The 23,775-nt window shown below is 43.1% G+C and overlaps 1 protein-coding gene across 2 annotated transcripts; it reads left to right on the top strand.

Moving 5' to 3' along the window:
- The first annotated feature begins 65 nt into the window (after positions 1–65).
- On the top strand, positions 66–23,753 carry LOC143019996 (uncharacterized). Of its 2 annotated transcripts, none has more exons than XM_076176082.1 (6): positions 66–206; positions 9,306–9,437; positions 11,946–12,134; positions 14,915–15,037; positions 20,252–20,351; positions 20,900–23,753. In XM_076176082.1, exons 2-6 carry the CDS (start codon positions 9,312–9,314, stop codon positions 21,169–21,171), a joined length of 810 nt encoding a protein of 269 aa, XP_076032197.1. In that variant the 5' UTR covers positions 66–206; positions 9,306–9,311; the 3' UTR covers positions 21,172–23,753. The 2 variants fall into 2 exon arrangements, with proteins under 2 accessions (XP_076032197.1, XP_076032196.1); XM_076176081.1 differs by lacking the exon at positions 66–206 and adding an exon at positions 540–673.
- The last annotated feature ends 22 nt before the right edge of the window (positions 23,754–23,775 follow it).

The following is a 23,775-nucleotide window of genomic DNA, read 5'->3' as shown; positions in this document are numbered from 1 at the left end:
GAACGTGTACACGGACCACAACCCCTCAGTGTTTATCTATCGAGTGAATTTCAAGAATGTCCAAATATTACAGTGGGCCCTGGAACTACAGCTGTACAATCCTTAAATACAACATATTAAGGGCAGTCAATTCCACTACTGTTGCACTATAGCGCATATAAAATGTCACTGTTAGTGCGTCAACGTGTCTTCAATGTGTCTTAGAGGTCAGTGAAGTGTGAAATTACAGCTAATATTAATAAGTTAATGAGTGACATATTAATCGTCCTCAACATTCTTGGGTCTAAATTGCCTTTGGTAATTGGGAAGTTTGAAGGTCCTATGGGGTATTGGAACACTTGATAATTGAAGAATGGATTAGTTATATTGTTAAGGTAAGTAATTGAGGTTTTGATGGCTGATAACACTGCCGTCATATCTTATGGGTCAAGTTAAGGTTAAATGGTCGCTGAAACGTTGTCCTCTCCACGCCGTTAGTGAACAAGAGTTGATTGCAGTGCTCTGCGCATGCGCCAAAACGCCTATATCAGACCTGCGCAGTCAAGGGTGGTGAGCTGTTTATCATATCATCTGAATAGGAAAACTTACACTCACTCTGAAGCTCCCTACCCATTGCTCAGCTTTTTGCTCTGCCCATCGGCCCATCATTTCTTGCAGCACTACACCAATTAAGGTATTTTACGACTCTTTTTTTCTATTATTTAATTTTTGGTAAGTGTACTTATACATTCAGGGTAAACAAACACACAACTAAAGCGCTTAATATCCACGGTTTTCAGAAGTGTTACTTTATGAAAGAGATAATCACACACTCCCGAATCACATAGTATTCCTGTTTTCAGAGTTGTGTTTCGAGGGTAATTTTTTACACAATTGTATTTATTTTAGGCCTTAGTTATATACATAAGAAACTATATAACAAGCATCTGACTGCGAGAACTTTCTTTTGTTCACTTGCATTATCCACCATCAGTACTTTTACAAGGATGTACACTGATGCTCGCGTTTATACTGTTGCTCCCGTAGGCACTTTTATATATATATATATATATATATATATATATATATATATATATATATATATATATATAATATATATATATATATAATAGCAAAATCCTTTTTTTCTGTTGTGGGTTTACCGACAAGCTTCCTCGCCATAAAAACCAGTTTTCTATTTGTTTTCGTGAGAGATATAACGCATCTTGATGGTATCTGCACCTGTGAGCTTCGTCCAAACGGGGTTGAGATGATAGACTGTTCTATTTCATACATACATACATACATATATACATACATACACACACACACACACCAGGGGTTTTCCCCCTTACAAGGGAGGTATCCAAAGTTAAAGGCATAAATCCACTACCAACCATTTCATTTCCACGAACTCCACTACCATTTACCACCCCTCCTTCCCTCTATTCTTGGATCCTCCTGGATGACGGGTCATCCCTGCATCTCGTCCATTGAACAAGGTTAGAAGCAATGCCGGAAAATCTCGACACCTGTTTTAACATCAGTACTGTGGAGAGATTGGAGAAGATGGCATTCTCTCCCGTAAATGGGAGCGTGTGAGAGGGACCCTACACGTCTGCAGGGTAGTCCTGGACTCCCTTGGAGGCAAAGGCGGAATTTTATGCGACCTGAGGGGGACGAATAATGGCGCCGACGCCATCGACGTCTACCAGTTTCCAGGATCGGACACTGTCGAAGACACATTTAAATCCAAATCGGACCTGGACGAAATTCTTCAGGATGGGATACGGATTAATTCTATTTTTGTACCTCCGTTTCACGTAAGGGAATTAAAGGAGCTCAAGATCAGGCAATGCCTAATCTGCTTCTCCTTAGCTCACTATTCCCGATCCTGCCCTACGCCTAGACTTGCAACGTGTTCCAGGTGTGGCCGTGAAGAATACCGATACGGAGCATACAGGTCTCAAGTATCTTCTCTGTGGAGGGACCCACAGTGCCATCTCCGACTCCTCCCAGAGAGGAGGAAAGCGGCAGACATTACTCAATCTGCACAATCCGTGAAGCCTTCTGATCCCCCACCTCACCTTTAACCTACGAGCACCCTTCCTCCTCAACCCTACATCCGCCTCCTCCTCATCCACCCAATCCAATCCCCACCTCCTCCTAACCTCAAAACTCAGGACCTAATTCAAACCACTTACCCCACACCCCAATCTCACCACTGCTCCCAACTACTCAGATGCAAAGAGGAGGACAAGCTCTCCAGCCGTGGTCTTAGACCAGTAGACTTTGAGTGCCCGCAAGGAACCATGGACTTAGATATCAAAACCCAAGCAATCACGCAAGAATGAGCCGTCCCCCTCTAACTGCACCTGCACGAACTCGGATCTCATCACAGCTGCCATCGACAGACCCTGGAAGTGGAATCGTCAGGTACTCCCTTATACCCATCATGGAACGAGTGCCCATATGTTTGTTCTGAGCATTGTTTTCTCAGCAATGCTCATGTCTAAGAACAGGCATCAAGTGCAGTAGGTAACATTATTACTTTTAGTCCGAGCAACCAATCCTTCCCACACCTAACCTCTGTCCTACGCAAGGTCCCCTCCTCCCCCTTCTTTCCCTCCAAGAAGGCTATACAGAACCGTCACAAACCATCACGCCTCAAGTCCTGGTCTTCCAAGCTTTAAGCCTATCGTCGCACCAACCGCTCACGCTCCCCAATCCTCAATTCCAACTCCTCTTATGAGACACCTAAGACTTCCGGTGGGCTTTTTCTCCGTGTGCCCATACCACGAGCCAGCTCGACAGGTACAGCTCAACTTGTCCACGCTCACCATAGAGACGCTGCGGGACGTGACCCCAATCACCAATACTTCCGATGGCAAGGCCCAATCCAACGCTAGCGCATCTTTCCCAGACTGCAAGGTGCGTACCCTCTAGGCTCCTGAGGCAAACTAAGCTTCAATTTAAATTCCCTCTAACACCCACAAAAAGACCTGATGTCAATTGTTTGACTTCGATGTGTAATCCAGCCCCGACTCCCTCCCAAGATTAAAGGACTCAGTATATGGAACCGGGGTCTTACCCCACACTCGAGCATCTGTATCCTAGCAAGGAAGTCCCTTCAGTCAACTATATTTGATCACTCACTTTGGCCAGATACCACAGATCAAGTTAAGCACTAACCGTGGTCCCATCCTCATGTGTACCCTCTACCGCTCTCCGCGGGTCCTCTTCCACCCCTTTTTCATTGCCGACTTTAACTGCAACCACGCTGAGTGAAGCAACTGCACGCACAGCAACGCAGTGAATCGGCAACTGCATTCTTTTACTGTACTTCAAAGGCTGAAATTCTGAAGTCTGGACTTTCCCACATTCCTAGCCCGCAGAATACAGGGAAAGCCTGACCTGGTGTTCTCCAGCAGTAGTGCCTTCTTCCTCAACTCTACTATCTCACCAGGAGCCCTCATCCTTTCTGACCACTTCCCCTGATCCTTCCCATTTCCACTTCACTTATCACTATCTCTACCGCGCCCCGATTACGATAAGTCGGGCCGATTGGGAAGGTTTAAAAAATCTTTTCATGACATACACCGACACCAACATACAGTACACAACGTTCTACACGCAACAATAGATCAATAATGGCGCTCACTCACAACAAGGCGAAAAACACATTCCTAGAACTGACTACCACAAGGTTGCTACGTTCACTGCTTCTATGAGCACAAACAGACATTGTTTTGCACTAAAGAACAGACTTACAGAATTCCTACACACGTAACCAGAGACCCATTACGCTATCCCACAAAACATTTACTAGATGCAGAGAAGTCTGAAGGAGTCTCTCTACATCAATTTAGTTCGTGAGGAGGGACAACTGATAGCTTCGCTCTCCAGCCCTTGTGAGACTGACCCTTCCAAGTTCAGTAGGACTACCAAACAGTAGCTGGAAAGAGTTCACATCCTTCACCCAAAGTCATCAACCATCTCAACTACTCTGCACACACTCCCCAACACCATGCTGATCTACTGGCAACGGTATGGTGTGACGTCTTTAAATTCCACCCTGCACCTGGTTTAACACCGTACATAGAGTTTATCCTTTAATGAATAGTTGTAGTGAATTGGCTCCCGATTGACTGATGATCTATTGATGCACACCTACTCAAACGCTTGGCAGACAATAGAATTGCACACATAACAACACTGAATAATAGATTACTTGTCTCAGGGTTCTTCCACACCTTCTCAAGGCCTCTCATTCCATCCTCATTTCCAAACCCCAGGAACCTACCTCTGCCCCATTATCCTACTGGCCTATCTCCCTTCTAGAGTGTTTTGGTGAGGTTTTCGAGCATGTCCTCTGCCTTCTCCTTACCGAGTACTTGGAGAAGTAGGATGTACTGAGAGACTGCGCTCACTTCATGGTTACTAAGTCTATTCTATTCCTTCACCACTCTGTTGGTAAACCAGTTCTTACCTATTTCTTTCTTAAGCTTAAATCTGTCCAATTCAAAACCATTACTACGAGTCTTTCCCTACTGTCTTAATATGATGACAATTCCAGAATCACTCTTGATCCATTTGAATACTTCAACTAGAGCACCACGCACTCTTCGTCTTTCCAGAGAGTGTCAGCTAAGGTGCTTGAGCCTGTCTTTGTGTGGAGCTGATTTTATGTCGCCGACAGAAAGTAGTAGGAGGGGAGCACTCACTGGTTATCAGCTCTCCTTGTGTCGGGAGATAAACACAGAAAAGAGTCATTATCAGGACTTTTTTAAAGCACATTTGATCGTGGAAATCTTTCAGAGATCTGCGGCGAAGTAAATAGCTATCGGTCTTTTTTCTCGTACGAAACTCCATCCAAATAGTTCCTGGTCGCTCACCACCATTCGACATGTCGATGTATGGAAGACAGATGAGTGGCAGAGCTGTAAGGTAAACACAGAAAACAACTGGAGTTTTATTCACTGAGGTTTTGTCCTTACCAGATGAAGACTTAGTAGGGACCACATATTAGTAAACAAAACTCAAAAAGTTTTCTGTGTATGCCTCACCACCCGGCCACTTATCTGCGCACCATAATCAGTTCTCCTTCTATTTAGATGTGGAAGAAAAAATAAAAGAGGAACAGAAAGAAAGGAAGAATGTTTATAATTCCAGGAAAATGTGTTAAAGTGCGCAAAGACGGTATGTGGGATTAAGAAAATGTGAGGGAACAGAAGGAAAGGAAGTGAATGATGGGGAAAAAAGGTGATGGTGGTGGTAGAAAAATGATAAAGCAAGCACATGAAGGGTGGTTGAAAAAAAGAACTAGGACATTAGAGGTACAAAATAAAGAGGTGAAAACAAAACACAAAATATGGGAGACAAAGAGGAGAGCAGATGTAATTTTTATGGATAAAATGATAAAGAATGAATATATATTTCAGAGGAAAATGAAAATATTGAAGGACTGAGTCAGGTTGGGAGAAAATCGTAAATAGTACTGATGGGCAGATGTTAAGGAAAGTAAACCTAATAAGAGGACGATGGATAACGAATTTCATGGAGTTATTGAATGTAGAGAATGATAGAGGGTATGCAGCAGTGGGAGATGTCAGGAAAATGAATGTAATGGCAAATTAGAATGACAAGTCTCAGAACAAGTCACATATGAAGGGCATCGAAAGAAATGGACACTGGATTACTTTGAAAAGACCACCCACTCTAGCGGAATCGGTGTTTTTGGGAGGGGAAGAGACTGTGGAAAACTGAAGAAAAAAAATAGTTGTGTATAAAAGGGGGTTATTTTCTCTGAACTCTTTTTAGGGGCATTCATTAGTTTCTCTCATGGCTCAGGAGGCATGGCTAGGAGACTTGGAATTCGAGGCTTACTTCAGTATTTTTTGGGGGGGTGAAGGTATTCATTAATTAAGATCTTAACAAAATTAGGAAAGGAGTCAGAGGTAATTATTTCTTGTGGTAGGTAAACTGAAATGAGAAGATGCAGTAGGAAAGTTAGAAATTAGATGAATTTCAATTTGTACGTGTAGTCGACTTTCTTGTTTGCGATATGCTTTTGTGTGTGTGTGTGTGTGTGTGTGTGTGTGTGTGTGTGTGTGTGTGTGTGTGTGTGTGTGTGTGTGTGTGTGTGTGTGTGTGTGTGTGTGTGTGTGTGTATACAATGGATTGTATTATGGTATAATGTATGAATCATAGCCTGTCCTTGCCGGCGAAGGACCTCCTGAAGTAACGGAGCAGTTTTGCAGACGAGAGAAAGACAAGTATGACTAGATCACACAAAACGAATGAATGAACGTGTACTAAGAACCTGCTATCTTTCCTCACGCTTATCCCTGGTTCCAGACCGACTCATGTCCGCTGTACTCAGTCAGACAGGATACAGGATCTTGCTGCACGTCTGGTCTTGATCAGACTAAGCTGGTAAAAGGATACATTAACGTCCGCTGGTCACTGTATACAGTGGTGGACGGAACGGCGTAGATGACAAGAAATCAGTAGAATATGGCCTTGGTGTTACGTGGCATATCAGGTGTTTGTGTTTGGCGTGAAGTCTTTCTAGGTGTTCGGTGTGCACTGTGTGTTTGTATTGGTTTACTGGACGAATCTTGGACATTTGGTTTAGTGATTTAGAGGTTCTGAAGTCGTTCCAATTCGCGTCCGTGGTGAATCGGAGAGTGACGTTCTGAGGGCTGTGATTGGAGTAATTGTTTGAAGCACATGCCACCTGGCACGGTGGAGGAAAAGGACAGTGGAGGTGGAGATGCGGAGGATGAAAGGTATGCGGTCGGAGAGGGTGGGGTCCCCGGGTGTGATAGCGGAGTAGACAAAGAAAGTTCGGCTATTGGAGAAGACTAAGTCCAGCTTTCACTTGTTCTACGGGCAAGGAACGTATAGAAGTGCAAGCCCCGGAACTTTAGCCTATGAAATACAGTAATAGTGTAGCTGGTGACCCACTGGGCAACTGCGAGCACCGGGATTCCAATCCTGGTTGCCGCAATTGAAATCGCCCATGAAGTAAGTGGACAGTTTGTAGGACTTCACGCTGGTATTGTCTATAAAAGGAAGAAAAGAGTTCCGCGGACAGCAATAAAGTGGTACAGAAGAGGATCTTGATAGCGAGCATCTGCCCATAGTGAAAGTGATCAAGAATCATGGCTTAGACGGTCTTCCTGGCCATGATACAGACGCCCGACTAGGGAGCAAGACCCCGACACCGTGTGTTACCTTGGACCTTGGGAATAATGTCTGGTGCTGTATTGCTCATCGACGTCAAACAGATGACGTCGGGACTGTGCTTTGCAATATCAAAAAGATCGCTGGTCTTTTGTGATGTCTAGCTTTGGTCGTTTTGGTAAAACATACTTAAATCCAGTCTACCATGGTGAGGGTCGTGAGGTTCAACTTGGCCCTATCGCACTCTTTGTGGATAGGGACTTCCTTCAAGGTTCAGTGCTACCATCTGCCCCTGTCAAGAGTCGGAAATGAAATCTGGTAAGGCACCTGAGTCAAGTGTTTATCACATAGAGTGTCTTGCCTCCCCCCCAGAAAAAAAAACTATAGTTATAGTGAATTGGCTTGTGATATAACTTAGTCTGCGTCTAGGAGGGATAAATGTGACAATGGACTGGATTTCATGTATGGTTCCTGTATACAAAAAAAAAAGCGTAACAAGTGTGAATGTAGAAGTTTTAAAAGGATCAATAAGTGTAGTTAATAAAGCGTATGGGAGGATATTAATTAGGAGATTTGGAAGAGGAACAGAGAGAGTTTAAAGGTCGAGAGGTTGGAGAAAGTGGAGAGCTTACAGTATTTTACATCATACGCGTTAGGAAATGGAGTGGGTTTGTGACTAAATCATAACGAAGGGAATCAGGTAAATTTATGTAGGGAATGAAAATTGCTATAGGAAATAGGTATCTGGGGACGAGTGCAAAAGGAAGAATATACAAGAACGTAAAGGTGTTTGAGATTGAATAATTAAGGAATACACAAATATTACAAGGATGGGTAGTATTAGAAATGAGGAAGTGAGATGAAGAGCAGGGATGGAAAAGGAGTTGGTAGATATGGTTGACCAAATAGTGATTAGACTATTTGGGCATATGGAAAAAACGAGTGAAGAAAGATTAACACAAAGAGTATGGAAGGCGAAGGTAGATAAAGATAACTTAAGGAAAGACCAAGAATGAGGAGGATGAATTGGGTGAAAGGGGCACTGGATACAAGGAGAATGCCAGTCGAGCACAGAAGGGAGATCTAAGAGACAGATGTGAGTGGAGAATGTTCGTGAATGGATGCGGAAATGACGAGGCCCAAAGGAATTTCTTTTTTTACCACTCTTCACATTTTTTTTATTAGATCGGAGGAGGGTCGCCACGTAATGCAGCGATGGGGGTAAACAGCTTAGACAGTCGGACCCTGCTGTGGAGGTGTTGTGTACTTATGCATTGCCTTTTACCCAAACAGTGGGCAGGGATTAGGGATAAATCTTCATCCACAAGGTGCTAAGAAAGGAGGGACAGTGTATGGATTTTTGGATAAGTTTTTGGATTGGGATGGGATAAGTGTAGGGTTGGATTATGGTCTAACTAAACTATCACGCTTTGAAGGGGGAAAGGGACTTTTTGTATAATTATTTTTGTATAAGTATTCTGTGTGTACTTTCAGACTAGATACTAACGGGACGAGAAATATCCTCAAGCCGTCAAGATGTAGCCTGTGGGATCAATTTGACCAACAGCGTTGTGAACTAATAGAATAAATTTTCAGCCGAGGCAATTCAATGTAAATCAATTAAAATTTCCAAGCTCATTTAGATAGAAAAAAGAAAAAAAAAAATCGCCCATCCTTGTTATGGACCAATAGGTCTTCTGTCAGCATGTTTTTTACAAATTATTGTAACTCATGATCATAATAATTAGACGGTTGAATAAAACCGTAAATGAATAAGTCTCGTATCGATAAACATCTAAGCAAGATGCTGTAATGACTGTCATTTATTTTATATTATTTGTTTATTTCTTTGTTATTATTTGTCTTTATTATTTGCTTGATTTTCTATTATTATTTGTCATTTTATTATTATTTACTATTTACCTGTTTGTTTATTTTTTAACTATACCTATGCATTTATCAATTTAATTTATTATTTATATTATTATAATTTTTATTTTATTTTATTTTATCTTTTTTTTATCATATTTTATCGCATCTGACTTAGTTATGGGTCAAAAGGTTTCCTGTCGGCATGCTCCGCCTTTGTCTCCTATACATATCACGCCTTTTTTTGGCAAATTTTTCTTGGACTACAGGTCGCCATGACTACTATGGAAATAACCCAGGAGTCCATGGACCAAAAGAACTTCACCCTGCGTTACATCCGGAAGTTCGAGCGTATCTATGGACCGACTTGGATGTCAACTGGTGGAGAATTTCGAACCAGGGTAGTGTGAGAACATTATTAAGTATCTTTTGTGCCAGTGTGCTACATGTATTTAACATATATGAAATTAGTAGTTGCCGACGAATATTTGAAAATAAACACCATGTAAGGACTAGGCCTTTCTTAGTACTGTGTTTCGCGTGTTGGAGCTTTATCAAGCACACAAATCTCTAGGGAAGACCCGGGGGGAATGGCTAAGGTCATTGGAGCCTAGGAACGGTGAAGAAGGATAAGGAACAATTGTTCGTGTGTAGGAGGACATTTATTCACCGTCGATGGGAAAATATATAAGTGGAAGAAATAAGGTTAGGGGCGTTTTGTCCAATGTATATGGACAAATTAGTGAAGAAATAAAGTGAGTGAGGAGCGCAAAAATTTATAGCGTTCCAAGAATTCGTTTACAATTGGAAGCCAAAGGATCGGGTGGGGTGAAACGTTAAACATGACTATTTTGTTCGATCGTGTTGAGATCCCTGGATGATGGCTGTTTCCACACATTTTCTCCGGATTCTATCAGACATTATATCACTATCAACGCTTGTGTTACATACAGAAACACTCACAGCTTAAGGGGTGAATTAAATTAGATTGATTTTTCTTATCTTCTTTCTTCTAAGTAAATACACTTGGTTTTTAATCTACACCAAGGGACTCCCACCTGGGATCCTCTTACACCCACCAAGCCAAGTCTGCTCCGACGTCACAATTTAATTCATCCAATAACTTTGAACGTAACAAATAAGTGCCACTCTTTAAGGGCTTGACTTTACCTCCATGCACCAGCAATTGTTCTCCCCACCCCACCCTTTTCTCCAATCGAAAAGGCTGTTATACTGTCTCAAGCAATACTATTTACGCAAGCAATCTGTCGCAAGCTGAGTGTGGCTTGTATGTTTACATTTCGTCCCATCATCACTGTTATTGATATCCTAACTTGTATCTATAAACTTTAGGCGGCAGCGAGAATATGCAACTCTGCACTTCCTATAATATGGAACTTTGCACTTCCTATCGGCCATTTTTTTCAAAACATCCAAATAATAAAATTTGCATATCTTTTCACCTACCCTTTTATCTACTTAAATGTCTACCTCTATCTACCGGCCTCTTACAGTAGGGCTACATAACCCCGAAAATAGATACAACTTAGATAACACGTTGAAAGGGAAAACTGAGTGCGAGATAGACTTGGAAGTTCTAGTGAGTCCTGACCTTAAATCCAGGAAACAGTGCATTAGCGTCAGGAATAAAGCAAACAGAGCATTAGGTTTCATTGCTAGGACGGTTACAAATAGAAGTGCAGAGGTAATTATCAAACTCTATCTAGCGTTAGTTAGACCCATCCTTGACTGTGCGGTACAGTTTTGGTCTCCGTCTTATAGAATGGATATCAGTTCACTAGAATCAGTGCAGAGGAGAATGACCAAAATGATACATGGGCTCAGAAATTTACCTTACGAAGAGAGGCTTAGGCACCTTAACTTACACTCTCTGGAAAGACGCAGAGAGAGGGGGATCTAATAGAGATGTTGAAGTGGATCAAAGGCTTTAACAAAGGTCATCATATTAAGACAACAGAGCAGGACTCGCAGTGATGGATTTAAAATTGACAAATTTAGATTTAAGAAGTAAATAGGCAAGAATCGGTTTATCAATTGGGTGGTCAACGAAAGGAACAGACTTAGTAACCATGTAGTGAGCGCTGAAACTATAAGTTGTTTTAAGAAACGGTTAGGCAACTTTATGGATAGGGATGACAGGTGGTAATGGACATGGAACTGCCTAGTGTAGGCCTCATGGTCTCTTGCAGTCTCCTTCATTCTTGTTCTTCCTCCTTCCCTCCCTCCCTCCCTCCCTCCCACAATCCCTGCCTCCCTCACCTCGTTCCCTCCATTCCTTTTACTTAGTCTCAGTCATGTGTATTACGACTATATACTTGAAAAGGCTGCAACAAACGAAAAGTCGTAACAATAAAGGCTCCGTCCTCACATGGTGTTTATTTTGATAAAGATATTGAATATGAATGGAATGAGGGCTCCTCCGTGTAGGGTGGTGCCAAGGTCAAAACTCCTGGTGGTGCTAATAGGCCCTTTGAAAACTTTCTAGCCATCTCAAGAGATTTCCCTTAACTCCAAAATCCACAAGCTGGTTGTGGATAATGTCCCTGTTTGCAACATCAAAAGCACTTTAGATTTATAAACTACAAAGCTTGTGGAAGAAAGGCTACAAAGCTGCGGTGGCTAGCCCTTGCACACTTGTATAAAGCAATAAACGTTTTGAAGGAAATTAAAGACATAAAGATCTTTATGGCTGGAAAGATAATGTTTGTCCACTTTGTTAATGAACATAACATAGCCAACTAAAGCAAAATTATACGAAAGACAATAATTTCCCGTCCTGTATTTCATAATACATACGTATTTGGAGCTTGATGTTCCTTGGAATTCACCTTGGATTTACATCTACCTCTGTAGTGAAGTGAATTACAGATGACTTACATCATTTGCAGAAATTCCTGACCATGCTGGGATTGGTGCAAGGCCAGCGCGTGCTGAGTTTGGGAAGCGGACCAGGTGGTGAAGCATTTCTTATGGCGCAGTGCTACGGGGTTCACGTCCACGGTGTCGACATCTCTTCCAACATGTGTCAGATTGCTATGGATAACCTGGCTCTGAAGGAGAAAAAAGTTCAGGATTTGGTGAGTGGAATGGGGAACCAGGGTACGGGAAAGGAAGAGGAGAGCTATGAGGGGAGGAAGGGAAGTTCCTAGGTGTAACTAGTTGGGTGTTTCAAATAGAGAGTTTAGAAGAAAGTCAAGTATAAGTACACATGGGAGAGGGTGGTGGATGGTAGGGTGGTAGATAGAGCGTTAATGGGCTATGTAGTGGTAGATAGTAGTATAATAGGAAGAGTTACAGATGTACATGTTCTAAAGGGAGAGAGTGGGGGAATATCAGATAATTTTCTGGTGGAAGGTAAGTTGAGAGTGGAGGATAGATGGAGAAAGAGGAAAAGGACAAAAGGTAGGGAGGTGCTTAGAGTGAACTGCTTAAATGAGAAAGAAAAGGAGAAGGAGTACAAAAAGAAGCTGAGAGAGGAGTGGGAGGGAGTGAAGGGTAGAGTAGAACTAGGAGTGGAGGAGGAATGGTGATGGTTCAAAAAGGGAGTCACAAGGAGTGCAAAGATAGTGTGTGGAACAATGAAGGCGGGAGGAAATAGAAGGAAGGGTAGTAAGTGGTGGTATGAGGAAACAAAGAAGGTTGTAGAAGAGAAGAAGCGAGCTTTCACAGATTGGTTACAAGATAGGACGAGGGAGTCATATGGGAGGTACAAAGAAAGAGAAGAAAAGTAAAGCATAAGATAAAGGAGGAAAAGAGGAGAGCAGATATGAAATGGGGTAAGAGTCTGACAGATAATTTTGAAAGTAATAAAAAGATGTTTTGGAAATAAATTAAAAAAGGAAGAGGAGGCGAATCAAGTAGAGAAAAAAAGGTAAAAGGTGCAGATGGAGAGATGATAATGGAAAAGAAGGCAGTAGGAGGAAGATAGGCAGAGTATTTTAGGGAGTTGCTAAATGTGAAGTAGGAAAGGGAGGGAAAGGTAGTTGTAGTGGAAAGTGTTAAGAAAAAGAGTGATGAGTGAGGAAAATGGAGGAGAAATAAGAAAGGATTGATTAAGTGAAGATAGTTGTTAAGATGAGGAGGTACAGTGATAGTGGACTGACTGGTGAAGTTACTTAATGTTTGTTCCTTTACAAAGGAAGAGGAGACAAGTGAGTGTAGCAGTTTTAGAGGGATTAGCTTGTTAAGTGTAGTTGGGAAGGCTTATGGGAGGGTCTTGATTGAGAGGATTAGGAGAGGAACAGAGGGAGTAATTGGTGAGGAACAGTGTGGGTTTAGGACAGGTAGAGGTTGCGTAGATCAGATTTTTGTGGTAAGACAGATATGTAAGAAAGCTATAGGAAAAGGTAAGGATGTTTTTTTTTTATGGATTTGGAAAAGGCTTATGACAGGGTAGACAGGAAGGCACTGTGGGAGGTATTGCATATATATGGGATAGGAGGAAAGCTTTTAGGAGCTGTCAAGAGTTTTTATGAAAGTAGTAGAGCGTGTGTCAGGATTAGAAATGGAGAGAGTGAGTGGTTTGAGGTAAAGGTGGGACTTCGTCAGGGATGTGTTATGTCACCCTGGCTGTTCAATTTATACATGGATAGGGTGGTGCGAGTGATAAATGCAAGGGAGGTGGGTCAGGGATTGGAGATGATTAAAGAAAATGGAGAAAAGTGGGAGATAAGCCAGCTGTTGTTTGCGGACGACACTGCGCTTGTAGCAGGATCAGAGGAGGGATTGAGGAAGTTAGTGACAGAGTTTGGGAAAGTGTGTGAAAGAAGGAAGTTGAAGATAAATATGGGTAAAAGTAAGGTGATGAGATGTACAAGGGGTGAAAGTGGCAGCAGACTGGAAGTGAGTATTAAAGGAGAAAGACTGGAGGAAGTGGATAGTTTTAGATACTTGGGTGCAAATGTGGCAGGAAAGGGATGAGTGCGGGTGGAGGTAGAATGTAGATTGAGAGAAGCGAGTAAATGCCTTGGTGGATTAAAAAGTGTAGTGAGAAATAGACATTTGGAAATGGATGCTAAGAGGAGATTGTATGAAGGAGTGATTGTGCCGACAGCACTGTATGGGACAGAAACATGGAACATAAGAGAGGAAGAGAGAAAGAGTTTGAATGTGTTTGAGATGAGGTGTCTGAGAAGTATGATAGGGGTTACTAGGCTGGACAGAGTGAGAAATGAGGAGGTGAGGAGGAGAACGGGGGTGGAAAGGGAGTTGGGAGATAGGGTTGATGAAAGAGTATTGGGATGGTTTGGACACATGGAAAACATAAGTGAAGAAAGATTAGTAAAAGAGGTGTGGAAGGCAGATGTGGAAGGAGTGAACATGAGGGGGCTACCTAGGATGAGATGAATGGATGGGTTAAGAGGGCTTTGGGAAGAGGGGAATATCTGTTGAGGAAGGACGGGAGAGGACACAAGACAGGGGTGAATGGAGAATGGTGTATGAATGATGTAATCCATGAGGTGGAATGGGTGGGGGATGGGAGGTGAGGAAGTATGTATGAGAAAAAATTGACGCAGCCAGAAGGGATTTCTCCCCGTCTTCTCTTTTTATGCTTTAGGGGATGGAGAGGGGGGTCGCCGATTTAATGAAGCGGCGTTGCTGTGGATGTGCTGTGTCTTGCGACACTGCTTCTGACCCAGGGTAGTGGACAAGATGCAGGGATGACCCATCATCCAGGAAGTGCCAAGATAAGAGGGAGGGAAGAGGGTGGAGGGGAGTGGAGTGTGATAGGGATGGAATGGGTGGGAGTGGTTTTTATGACTGTTTTTTTGGCTACCTCCGTTATAAAGGGGAAAAACCCTTTGGTATATGCATGTATGTGTATGTACTTCCAAGCTGAAACCTCTGTTTGTTGTAGATCCACTTCGAGGCTGCAGATATGACGAAGATGAAGTTAGAAGAAGAAAGTTATGATGTCATCTATAGCCGAGACACTATCCTCTACGTCAGGGACAAGGAGTCCTTCTTCAAGAAGCTGTTGGTACGTCTATTTCTTGGCGTTAATCAATACACACACACACACACACACACACACACACACACACACACACACACACACACACACACACACACACACACACACACACACACACACACACACACACACACACACACACACACACACACACACACACACACACACACACACACACACACACACACACACACACACACACACGTGTATGTGTGTGTAGTAAATCACTAGAAACTTGCGTTCAGAAATGCGGGAGTAACCACCAGGAATGATGAACTAACAAAGCAGAGAGCTTTCGTATATTGACATTTGTACTAGTAGAAAGAAATTATAATAGAAAGAATGATCATATTGTGAATTTACATCTGTATAACTAGAGACTTGCTTCATTACGCCCTTTTGGAAGAGAAGCGTGTCTTTCAGTCGAAAAAAGATAGCTCACTTCCATTTTGTTGTGCCTTTCGAGCAAGGAGGACGGCCCTGGCTTGTCTATTCCGTTCAATGTCTACATCCGCTATGCAATGCCTCAGTTCCGTGGTCACGGGACAAGACAGCAAGTAGTGGACCAGAGGACTACTTGTGTGGAGGCCACTGCCGCTCGAGGGAATCGTCCCGTAGCTCCTTCCGAGTGCAGTGCCTGATGCGCAAGCGATGTAGTGTGACCTGGCCCACCTTGTTTTGTTGTCGGTCGGCTCGAAGGGGTTGGTAGGCGGTGGCTCTTGCAAACCATGGCGCCTGCCTCGATGACTTCTCTTGTTCATGCGTTCAGCAGGAAAAAACCGGGCCAGCACCTTGCATTGCTGCTGGCTGGAAAGGCCGTCGCTGTTGATGTCGGGCATTCTGGTGGCCGCACGTGCCGCCACGTCAGCAGCCTCGTTACCTCTTAGTCCCATGTGACTTGGGATCCAGTTGACCCGCACCTGTCGACCCTCAGCAGCTAGGCTCTGTGTATGTGCCGATATGGAGATAACGATGCTCACGTTGTCTATCGGGGTGTGTTGTTGCAGTGGCTCTAGGACTGACCTCGAGTCAGTGTGAATGACCACTGCGGCCTTATGACGGTGCTTGGCGTGTTCCAAGGAGTGCCAGATTGCCACCAGTTCCGTGTGTAGGGTAGAACAGTGGTCTGGTGTCCTCCAGGTGAGGACTTCTCCCTCGGTGACCACCGCCGCTCCCGCTGTGCCCTGGGTAGGGTCGACGGAGCCGTCATTGTATTAAATGGCACTGCCGGGGATGCCGACCTGAGCCACCGACATCAGCACGTGTTGCAGGAGTTCATGCTGTGTACAGTATGCCTAGCTGGCGTGCAGGTCGTTGATGATGACTTCCGTATGTGGTGGATCCCACGGTGTTGGTCCTCCCTTCAGCAACGTTTTGGTGTTCACCAGGGTGTTGGCGGCGTTAGCGATAATTCTCAGCTAGGTGCCACTACCAAAGAGGTCTCTTCGATGTGAAAAAGACCTGGCGAGTTTCACACGTGCTGTGGATTCTCCGTCCCGCCGAAAGACTTTGGCTACCCAGCAAACCACGACCTGCTGGGCCATAAATCCCAGGGAAACAAGGTCGACTTCATTTTGTAGGGCACTTGCTGTAGTCCAGCGAGGTGCACCCAGCATACCCCGCATTGCCTCGTTTTGCATCACTTCGACTCACTTTTGCTGCGTAAATGACATGGCGATAAGTACTAGTGCGTTGTAGTCCACTAATGTAAGGATGATCTGTACATAGTAAAGGCGCAGCACAAATAATTAGGCCCCATCACGTGCTCTTGTCATAACCTTTTTGACGTTCGTCCTTGAATGAATTCGGTCTTTCAGGTAGGTGACCTGGGTGCCGAAGGTCAACCCTTGATCAGCCTATACGTCTAGGTATTGGTAGGTACGGGTCCAGGCTAGTCTGACGCCCTGAATCTGTAAGTGACATTCTGGGGTGGTAGCTTTGCTCATCATGGCCTTTAATTTCTCCGATGAGATATTAAGGCCCATCTCCTTGCATTTCTTAGTGATAAGGTCAAGTGCTTGATGTGCTCTTGTGACTTAGTTACCCTTGCCAGCGATGACAAGGAAGAGGTCGTCGGCGTAACTGAGAAGAGCTGTATGGCCCTTGAAAGATAGGTTGATTGACTAGCTGCTCCATCATCAGGTTTAACAAAAAAGGGATTGAGTACTCCGCCCTGAGGTGTACAGTTTTCCAATTTGCGGTTCTGTGATAGTTCCCTCTGGAACCTGGCCCTTGCCTACTGATGCTGTAAGTAGTACTGAACCCAGGCAAAGAGTCTACCCTGAACACCTTTCTCCACCATGGCTGTCAGGATGGCATGAGGGTTTGCCAGTTCGCATGCCCTCTCCAAATCGAGGAAAACAACCACAGCGAAGCGGTTATCAATCCTGCTCAGCAGGGCTATGATGCTATCGACGTTCCCAAATCCCTACGTGGAACCGAAGATGTTAGGATGGATGAGTCCAAGGCGCAACGCGAGGCGGGTAAACACCATTTGTTCTGCAGTCTTGGCCGTGACGGGGCTTGGTGGGCTCACTAGGTTTAGGAATATGTTGTATATCGGCCTCTTTCTATGTGCCCGGGAGGCGTCCCGCTAGTCATGATTGGTTTATGAAGGATAGAATAGCCCCTTCGCCTGTTGGTCCGGCGTGGGCCAGCATCAATTAAGTGACTTGATTCGCTCATCTGGCGGTGTCCCGGCTTTTCTGAGCTCGGATGAGCTCCCGTTGAATAAAAGACTTGTCCGTCACGTCGAGTATCTTCCGAGCGATGTCTATCCCTCTCTGGTCTCAGCTGTTGCTGTAAAGCTAGAATCTCCGTAGGTAGCTGAGCAGTGGCACAGCGTGTGACGAATATGTCCGCCAACATTTCCACTTCCTGCCGTGGATGAGGGTGGGCCGGAGATCGTGATGTTCACTTGCCGGAGGTCATCCTCAGTTTGGACCATGGGTCGGACAGGTCAGTGTGCTGGTTGAAACTGGAGCACCACACCTGTCACTTTGCCTCTCTTCCTCAGGACGTGATTTCTCGAGCGTGTTTCACCACTTCCCGAAGGATCTCAAGGTTTGCAGGGCTGGGCCGCTTCTTATACAGTTTACGGTGGCTACTGACTAGATATTTCTGTTCTCGGGCTTCCTCGTTATAGAACTACCAGGTCTTTTAGATATTGGCAAGCCTGTTTCTTCCTTGGAATGGAGGCACCCACTCCCCTCCCCATAGCCGCAGTTAGGTCTCTCTCCCATTCATCTAGGTCCTCCGGCAGCTTGTACGCCTCCCACCATTCTTCCAAAACAACCTGGACCTTGGAACATTCTGCTCCCTGGGTGTTACAGCGTGGAGGTGGAAGTGGCATTTGCGGTACGATGACCCTCATTATAGTGGTGATGGTATAATGGTCGCTAGTTAATGTGGGGTAGACCCGCCATATGGCATCAAGAGCCAGGTCCTTTAAAACAAAGGTGTGGTCTAGTTTCCTGCCTCGTATGTGCGTAGCATCTCCTGTGTTGAGGAGGAGAATATCCAGCAGTTCCTCCATGAAAGTAGCCAGATGTCGCCCTGTAGAGCTGGTGGAGGACACAGACTTTAGCAGTGGGTGGTGTGCTTTGAAATCTCTGCCCACGGTGCTGCCGCTGTGTGTAGCAAATGAGAACACTTCATCTAGTTGCAGCACTCCATTTGGTCGCTTGTAGATGATGTAGACGGTGAGCGAAAAACAACTGAGCTGGGGTTGTATGGTCATCACCTCCACTCCTTTGCCACAGTACACAGGGTCAGTGATCCTGTGATGAAGGAAGCTGATCCGCACTATTATTAGCAGCCACGGAGGTGGTCATCTCTGCCATACAGGAGATAGTGGGCCGTGTAACCTGCTGCCCTCCACTCAGAGTCCTCCGGTAATAGCTTCTCTTGCAGGTGTACAACGTCTATGTTCTCTTCTACCAGGGCCTGGGTGATTTGGTGGTTTCAGTCCGTCGGGCGTGAGGCTACGGTCGCTGTCGTTGCCTTCATGCTGCTCCATTATCACGGTGGCCAAAGATGGCGGTATTGGGACCAGCCGGCTGTCGCGGTGAGGATATAGCCCTTCTGGGAACGGTAGTCATGATGTTTCCAGGAGTTGTCTGACCACCCGCATCAGATGACCCAGGAGGTCCCTCAGTGTAGTGGAGGAGATACTCTCCAGAGGCTTGGCGAAGGGAGCCGGATCTTCCTTAGCAGAGGCAGAGTCTTGGCTCTGGTGATCGGGGTCTGGGGCGTCAAAAGTGGAAGCATGTTGCTTCCCCTTTTCTTAATTCACAGGCATATCGCATGGACAAATATTTAAAAAAAATCTTGCTTTTCTTGAGGGTTATATTCTGATGAAAATGTCTTCATGATAGTACAATAAGCTCACCCTATAATTCCATTCTAGTCAATCATATTTTCGAATCTAATAGTTTAGGAGCATCGAGAGCATTGGCGTAATTTCTTTCCGACCCAGTCTAACTTCTCTTGATATTCCTACCATACCTCTGAATGAATCTGGTTATATCTAACACCTATCTATGCCCTTAAATCCTCCACAGATAAGTCTATACTCACACATTGTGCATTTCTGTCTCCACTTGATTGCCCTGACACTCTTGAATGCCCCTTCATGTTCATGATCCCTCATAGAAATCCCTCAATTTCTCGAATCTCCTGAAATTTCCCAAAGATATCTGGACGGCACTGTTTTTACACCGGACATCCTTGGTGCTTCGGATATCAGATTGAATATGGTGTGAAACTAACACCTTGATATGACTCTGGTAACCCTAGATGCTCCTGACACCTTTATCAGTTCTTGTGATGGCATCTGCTGATAACTGTCCCCAGCTACCTATTGCATAACCCGATTCTTGCTATCTTATCAGAAATGCCCCTGTCTCCGTAACCTATGGCCCCCCCAATATATGTATGTATATATATATATATATATATGTATATATGTATATGTATGTATACACATATATATACACACATATATATATATATATATACATACATATATATACATACATATATATACATACATATACATATATACTATATACATATATACTATATACATATATATATTATATATATATATATATATATAAAGATAAAAATTAAAAAATAAAATCACTTGACCCATGAACACATCATGCTAGTGGCTCGTTATGAGTCTCTTCCCTTTCTGTACATTCCGGTCTTTTGCAGGGCTGGCTGCGACCTGGAGGAAAACTGTTCGTGGTCGACTACTGTGGGAGAAACAAAGAGGATTCACCCCAAGAGCTTGAGGATCTCATTAAACTACGCAGTAAGAAATGCATAATCATCTTCTTATGAGTGATGACCACTTCTAATGCATTCACCTTCTAAATCTATTACAAATTAAATTTTTCAAAGTTTCTCTTGATAATAAGAATAATGAAATATTAAATCGATTCCTTTTGTTCATTCAGATATTGCTAACACCACCACATCTTTGACGAAATAATTCCTTCCCTTTATGATCAAAATAATTTATACTACGAATCTGCGCAATGCACTCCTTAAAATACATAAAAAAATTCCTGATTAATACAACTAGATGATTATTTTCTTTAGCCTAAACAGTGTCGGCAGCAGCTAGAAATCCACTTACAACACATCCCTCGTTAGCAATTGTAACTCGCGTTTTTACTCCACTCTCTAAAACTCCTCCTCCTCCTCCCAGATTTTCATTTCTCTGCCTTTCCTCTCCATTATCGGCAATAGAGGATTCTACCATAAAACTATAGTTTCCACTAGGATTTATTACCAAATATGATTCACTGGTATGAATATCCCGGTGGAACTTGTTGTCTAAATTGTGTTTCTTAATAGGATGGAGCTTGATTACGCTGGTAGATTACGAGGAAATGCTGCGAAAAGTTGGTTTCAAGGATGTGAGGGCCCAGGACGTATCCGACGAATTCCTCCAACTTGTAACTGAATATAGCAAACATTTAATGGGCATGAGAGAATGCTATATCCAGGTAAGGGTCCTCTGGTTAAAGCTTTTCCATTTGACGAATCAAACAGAAAGTGTCAGGTGGTATCCGTGTAAACTAGCGCCCTCGTTGCTCGGAGAATCAGATGGGATTTCAGAGACATGACAGTTCCTTGAGGTTGGACGGAACCAAACCATTCCACACCTAAAGATGGGTATAAGAAAAATAGAGATAATGGAAAGGGTAACAATCAAGATGTAAATGACAAAACTTATGAGGAAATATTGATAAAAACAGGACTTCCTTCACTGAAAGAGTGAAGAGAAAGAGAGGTGACATGATTATATTTAGATCAGAGAAAGGTATAGAAAAAATAACAAAGGATTTGCTATATTATGTACATTATCTTTCTTCCTCCCTCGATATTATTACCCTGTTCACTTCGTATCAAGTGTTTTATTTGATAAAGATTCCCTTCCAACTTTTCACATGTTCCTTTGTCTTCAGTCTAATTATACCATTTTCCATTTTTGTCTTTTATGTTATACTGTATGTCCTTTTGTTGAAATACACACTACTTTCATTATACTTTATGTGTAATTCTATTTCACAATCTAGGAATTCTGTCACATATCCATTCTATTAATTTCTTTCACATACACCCAATTACCTCCTACCTCATTCTTTTGTGTGTGTGTTCTTTTGTGATTTTCCTATATAATTTACTAGCTTGAATAATCTGAAATGCACAATTATAAGTAGAAATATTATGCATTAAGCTGCACGAAGACAGGGCTCGTGAAAATTCCACGGTTATTCATTTTTGAAGTATTACAAAGTAGTTCTTGAAGTCTCTCGAAGGAGTCTTAAAGATATCCAGGGGGAGTCTGTGAAATCTTCCAAAGTTTCTTCAGACTTTCCCGAAGGAGTCTTTAAAGCTTCCTGAAGGAGTCTTCAAAGTTTCCCGAGTGATTATTCAAAGTCTCACGAAGGAGTTTTCAAAGTCTGTCGAAGGAGTTTCCAAAAGAGTCTCCGAAGTAGTCTTCAAGAGTACCAATTAACATGGTAGCGTGTACTTAAATGCCGGACTGTATATTTCATAACTTTTAGTTACTCATAAGAATATAAGAATATAAGAATAAAGGAGACTGCAAGAGACCATAAGCCCTACACTAGGCAGCTCCGTATCCATCACCACCTGTCATCCCCATCCATAAAGTTCTCTAATCGTTTTTTAAATCAACTGATAGTTTCAGCGCTTACTATATGGTTACTAAGTTTATTCCTTTCATCGACCACCCTATTAGTAAAACAATGCTTGCCTATTTCCTTCTTAAATCTAAATTTGTCCAGTTTATACCCATTACTGCGAGTCCTGCCCTGTTGTTTTATTATGATGACCTTGTTTGCATCACCCTTGTTATAGCCTTTGATCCACTTGAACACTTCTATTAGATCACCCCGCACTCTGCGTCTTTCCAGAGAGTGTAAGTTAAGGTGCCTAAGCCTCTTTTCGTAAGGCAAATTTCTGAGTCCATGTATCATTTTGGTCATTCTTCTCTGAACTGATTCTAGTGAATTGATGTCCATTCTGTAGGACGAAGACAAAAACTGTACCGCATAGTCAAGGATGGCTTTAACTATTGCTAGATAGAGTTTAGTAATTACCTCTGCACTTCTATTCGTTACCGTCCTAGTAATGAAGCCTAATGCACTGTTAGCTTTATTTCTGGTGCTAATGCACTGCTTCCTGGTTTTAAGGTCCGGACTCACCAGAACTCCCAAGTCCCTCTCGCACTCAGATTTTTCTAAAAACGTGTTATCTAAGCTTTATCTATTTTCGGGGTTGTGTAGCCCTACGTTTAACACGCTACACTTAGAGATATTGAAGTTCATTTGCCATTTCACCAACCATGTTAACAATTTATTAAGATCATCCTGCAGAATCCCTGCGTCGTCTCCTGACCTAATTAGGCGTCCTATTTTAGTGTCGTCCGCAAACTTACTAACATCACTATTTATCCCATCGTCTAAGTCGTTTATGTACATAATGAACAACAAGGGACCCAAAACCGAGCCCTGGGGGACCCCGCTAGTAACATTGCCCCACTTAGATTTTATTTTAATTATGGTGACCCGCTGTTTTCTGTAACTAATCCAACCCCTAATCCATTCTAACACTTTTCCTCCAATGCCATGGACTTTGATTTTATTTAGTAGTCTCTGGTGTTGCACCTTGTCGAACGCTTTGCTAAAGTCAAGATAAATAACATCGTAAATATCATTGTTATCTGACGCCTTATATACTTTAGTGTAAAAGGATAGAAGATTAGTCACACATGATTTACCCTTGGAGAAACTATGCTGTGAATCACGAATTAAATTATGTCCTTCAATGTGTTCTCTGAGTCTATTTACTGTTATTGATTCAAGCATTTTTCCTATAACCGATGTCAAACTGATTGGCCTGTAGTTGCATATAGACGATCTATCTCCCTTCCTAAAAACAGGAACAACGTTTGCCTGCCTCCAAGCAGCTGGCACAAAAACAGTGCCCACCGATTGTAATTAACCATAGCAAAAACAAATTTCTCTTTGATATATACATTAGTTTTTGCATTTTAGAAGAAAATGAAATTACATGGTCAGCTATGGCAGGCACATATAGCAGTCCAATTTTACTCTTGAAAAGTCATATTCTGTCAGTTCAGGGTTCCCATTCAGTTAATTCAGTATAGCCAAAAATATTATTTTTTGAACTGTAGGCAT

Source organism: Oratosquilla oratoria, chromosome 38 (genome assembly GCF_046742065.1).
Source record: "Oratosquilla oratoria isolate Oo_2021 chromosome 38, ASM4674206v1, whole genome shotgun sequence".
Classification (NCBI taxonomy): Eukaryota; Metazoa; Arthropoda; class Malacostraca; order Stomatopoda; family Squillidae; genus Oratosquilla; species Oratosquilla oratoria.
This window is presented reverse-complemented; position numbering and strand designations above follow the sequence as displayed.

What these genes read in the sequence shown, in the direction of transcription:
- LOC143019996 (XM_076176082.1), top strand. Translation starts at nt 9,312, where the DNA reads ATGACTACTATGGAAATAACCCAGGAGTCCATGGACCAAAAGAACTTC. An exon ending in GTGGAGAATTTCGAACCAGG is followed by an intron (nt 9,438 to 11,945) that starts GTAGTGTGAGAA and finishes CATCATTTGCAG; the next exon opens with AAATTCCTGACCATGCTGGG. An exon ending in AGAAAAAAGTTCAGGATTTG is followed by an intron (nt 12,135 to 14,914) that starts GTGAGTGGAATG and finishes TGTTTGTTGTAG; the next exon opens with ATCCACTTCGAGGCTGCAGA.